The 3554-nt window shown below is 50.2% G+C and overlaps 1 protein-coding gene across 1 annotated transcript in view; it reads right to left on the bottom strand.

Moving 5' to 3' along the window:
* CDX1 (caudal type homeobox 1) overlaps window positions 1-630 on the bottom strand; it is a 17195-nt gene extending 16565 nt beyond the window's left edge. Inside the window, exon 1 of the mRNA XM_010850649.1 lies at window positions 620-630. Within this exon, the coding sequence (XP_010848951.1) occupies window positions 620-630 (11 nt within the window). The remainder of the gene's footprint in view (window positions 1-619) is intronic.
* Between the last annotated feature and the right edge of the window lie 2924 nt (window positions 631-3554).

Genomic DNA, 3554 nt, shown 5'->3' with positions numbered 1-3554 from the left:
GGGCGGAGGGCGCATCCCGGCGAGCATCGAGGCATCACTAGGTATGGGAGCCTCCTGCAAGGCCCCGGCCTAGCGGCCTTGGGGGCTAGTCCTCCCCGCGGCCTTGTCCTCCCTGCCGCCACACCGACCTCTCCGCAACCCCATTGTACAGGTGAAGAAAAGGGATCTGAGTGGTGGTAGTGGGGCGAATGCGGGTTAGCGCCACACAACCGCACCCGGCCTGTGGCGCAGTCGGTAGGGACCAGTTTGAGGTGAAAGGGAGGAACCGCTGACTTCAAACAGGGTTCTCGTCTTTAAGGTAGCGGGTCCTTAATCTTTTTTTTTGGGGGGGGGGAGGGGTCACGACCCCTCTTAGTCTCTCCTGAAAGCTGTGGATGTTTTTCCCCTGGGGGAAAATGCACATATGCACATACACGAGTCTGCAAACAGTTGGGGAGTTCACCTGAGTTGGCTCTCCAGAGGAAGTTCTTAGAGAAGTCGGGTAGGAGCATTCTTTTACAGATATTCTAGGGAACCTTTCACAATTCTCTTGACAACCCCCTCCCTCCTCCCCATCCCTGCCTTCATTTTAATGAGAAGTTTCCAATATACACAGAAGTAGAATTGTAGAGTGACTCACTATAGACCCATCATGAGCTTCAACCATTATCAAGATTCTGCCACACTTATTTAACTGACTCGCCTCCCTTTTCTTGCTAAAGTATTTTAAAACAAATTTCAAACATCGTGTCATTTTATCCCTACATACTTTAGCAGGCATCTCTAAAACACATGGACATTTTCTTACATAATATGCCATTATCAAACCTAACAAAATTAACGCAAATTTCTGTGTATTATCTAATACCCATTCACATTCAGAGTATTTCAGTTGATTTTAAAAATGTCTTTTTAATAGTTGGTTTATCCTAAAGCCCTAATCCATTTATTATTAGAGCTAGGGACCTCTTGGATTTTAAATGTTTCATGCATCTCCCCCCATCCTATCCAATTAAAGACTGTCAAACATTTCAGAGATATGATGAGGGGGACGGGGTGAGGGTAAAGAGTTGAGAGGCCATTAGTGAACTGAGAGTGGGAAGTGAAACTGAGGGTTTGGGGGAAGGATTCATGAAGAACAGGGCTCTGGATCAGAAGGCCTGTAAAAACCTCTTATGGGGTTTGATCCTCCAGTGTTTCCTGGGAGCCCCCTAAATGTGCAGGGACCTGTGGCCCCGAAGGTGGAATCAGAGTCTTATCTATCCAGCCTGTCCCTCCCTTGAGTTGCCACACTAGCCAGGGCAGGTCAGCATCATTTCAGGACTAGATAGATATGTCAGGATGAGGATATAGTTCACAGGGCCCAGTGCAAAATGATAATGTGAGATCCCTTGTTCAAAACTCATTTTAAATTTCAAGATGGTGGCCGCAGAGCGCACAAGCAAGCACGGCACCCTTCTAAACACTGGGCCCTGAGTGACTGCACGGGTCTCAGCCATGAAGCTGTCTTGGTCAGAATCTTGTTCTTCTGAGACTCTGATGGATACCATACCGAGTGAGCGACAGTAAGCCCAGGATGCCCTTTCCTGCTTGGAGGAGCTCTTTTCATTGTACAGTGGGAAGCACCAACACCCAGAAAGGAAAGGGGTTGTGCCCAAGTCTATGCAGCAAAATGAATGCTGTTCATGGAAGAGAGGAAAGAGGGCTTCCTGGTTTGTGGCTGACATGGATGAGCTCACTACAGCCTCAGCAGGGAAGGTCAGGAAGTGGACATGTGGGGATGGTTTGATCAGAAGCCATCTGAACCCAGGACCCAGTCTTTCAAGGGGTTGGACCCAATCTTTCAAGGGGTTGGTGAGATACCGGGGGGTACACAGAGAAGGGAGAAGAGACCCAAGAGGACTGGGCTCTGTTCTCTGAACTGGTGTAACCAGCGCTGCTTAGACTGGACTGGAGGAAGAAAAGACCTGGAGGGTGGCCTGAAGGTCTGAGTTTGAGGAAGGAAACAGGGCAGACCTAAGGCCTGAGAGAGAAAGCTGCAGGCACAGACGTAGATTTCAACCCACCCATAGTAAAGTGCTCTCTAAAGGGCCATCTGTCATGAAAGGGCTGTTGTGAGACAGAGAGTGAGTTCACCGCCACAGAAGGTAGCACAAGTGATTGTTGGAGGTCCCCAGTCAGGGATGCTGCTTACAGGATGCCTATCCTGGAAAGTAAGAAAGTTGATGCCCTCTAGGTACCCTCTGATTCCAAGAATATGTTACCTCAGAGCTAGATGGAAGGCTTAAAATTTGGGAGTAGGTATAGGAATTCATCGGAGAAGGCAATGGCATCCCACTCCAGTACTTTGCCTGGAAAATACCATGGATGGAGGAGCCTGTTAGGCTGCAGTCCATGGGGTCGCTAAGAGTCAGACACGACTGAGCGACTTCACTTTCACTTTTCAGTTTCATGCATTGGAGAAGGAAATGGCAACCCACTCCAGTGTTCTTGCCTGGAGAATCCCAGGGACGGGGGAGCCTGGTGGGCTGCCGTCTATGGGATCGCACAGAGTCGGACACAACTGAAGTGACTTAGCAGCAGCAGCAGCATAGGAATTCATTTGTTCCTGTATTCCTATGTTTGGTGTTAGTTGCTAAGCTGTATCCAACTCTTGTGACCTCATGGACTGAGCCTGCCAGGCTTCTCTGTCCATACAATTTCCCAAGCAAAAATACTGGAGTGGATTGCCATTTCCTTCTTCAGGGGATCTTCCCTATCCAGGGATTGAACCTGGGTCTCCTGTATTGCAGGCAATCTCCTGCGTTGCAGGCAGTTCATATGTTCGGAAAATGTGTATTAACACTCCTCCTTTATGCCGACATTGTGTTAGGTACTAGGTGAGGCTCTGTCCCTGGGGTGCTTACAGAATGGGAAGGGAGAGAAGCAGGTATGAATCAAATGATCACAAATAAGGGTAAAATTACATTTTGGAGAGGGCCAGGAATCCAGAGAGTACTCCCAAGGGAAGGAGACTTGGAAGTCTTGCAAGAGGATGTGACATATGAGTCAGGGCCCTGGGGAGCAGGAAAGGGCACTGTGGGCAGAGGGACAGTGTGAGCAGAGGGGTTGATGCTGGGGATACGTAGTCTTCCAGAACTGAAAGACTGATTTGGAGTTCAGCGATGGTGGTGGGGGCAAGAGATGAGTGTGGGGAGAGACAGAGCAAGGCTTGGCAGAACAAGCTTGATGAGGGATATGGGAGGTTGTTATCAAGGGTTTTGCATGGTGGGAAGGGGGCTATGGCTGGTGTGTGGAGAATGAGCCAGAGCAGAGGCGGGAAGCCCAAGAGCTACAAGGAAGCTGGGCAGGGGTCCAGGAGTGATGAAGTGTTCAGGACTTGGGTGGTGGCTGAGGGAGGGGGGACTTGCCAGGCAAAGCAGGGACTATTTCTCTAGCCAGGGAGAGAGCAGAGTCAGGGAGACCTGAGGCCTGGGGTTGGGAGTGGGTGGGGATGAGGGGAGGGCTCCGTGGCCCCCTTCATTGCCATCCTCTCCCAGGGTGGAGGCAGGAGGTGCCTACCCCTCCACAGACAT

The sequence above is a fragment of the Bison bison genome, unplaced genomic scaffold (assembly GCF_000754665.1).
Source record: "Bison bison bison isolate TAMUID 2011002044 unplaced genomic scaffold, Bison_UMD1.0 scf7180017864291, whole genome shotgun sequence".
In the NCBI taxonomy this organism is placed as follows: Eukaryota; Metazoa; Chordata; class Mammalia; order Artiodactyla; family Bovidae; genus Bison; species Bison bison.
The sequence above is the reverse complement of the archived record's forward strand: the minus strand, read 5'-3'. Positions and strand labels throughout refer to the sequence as shown.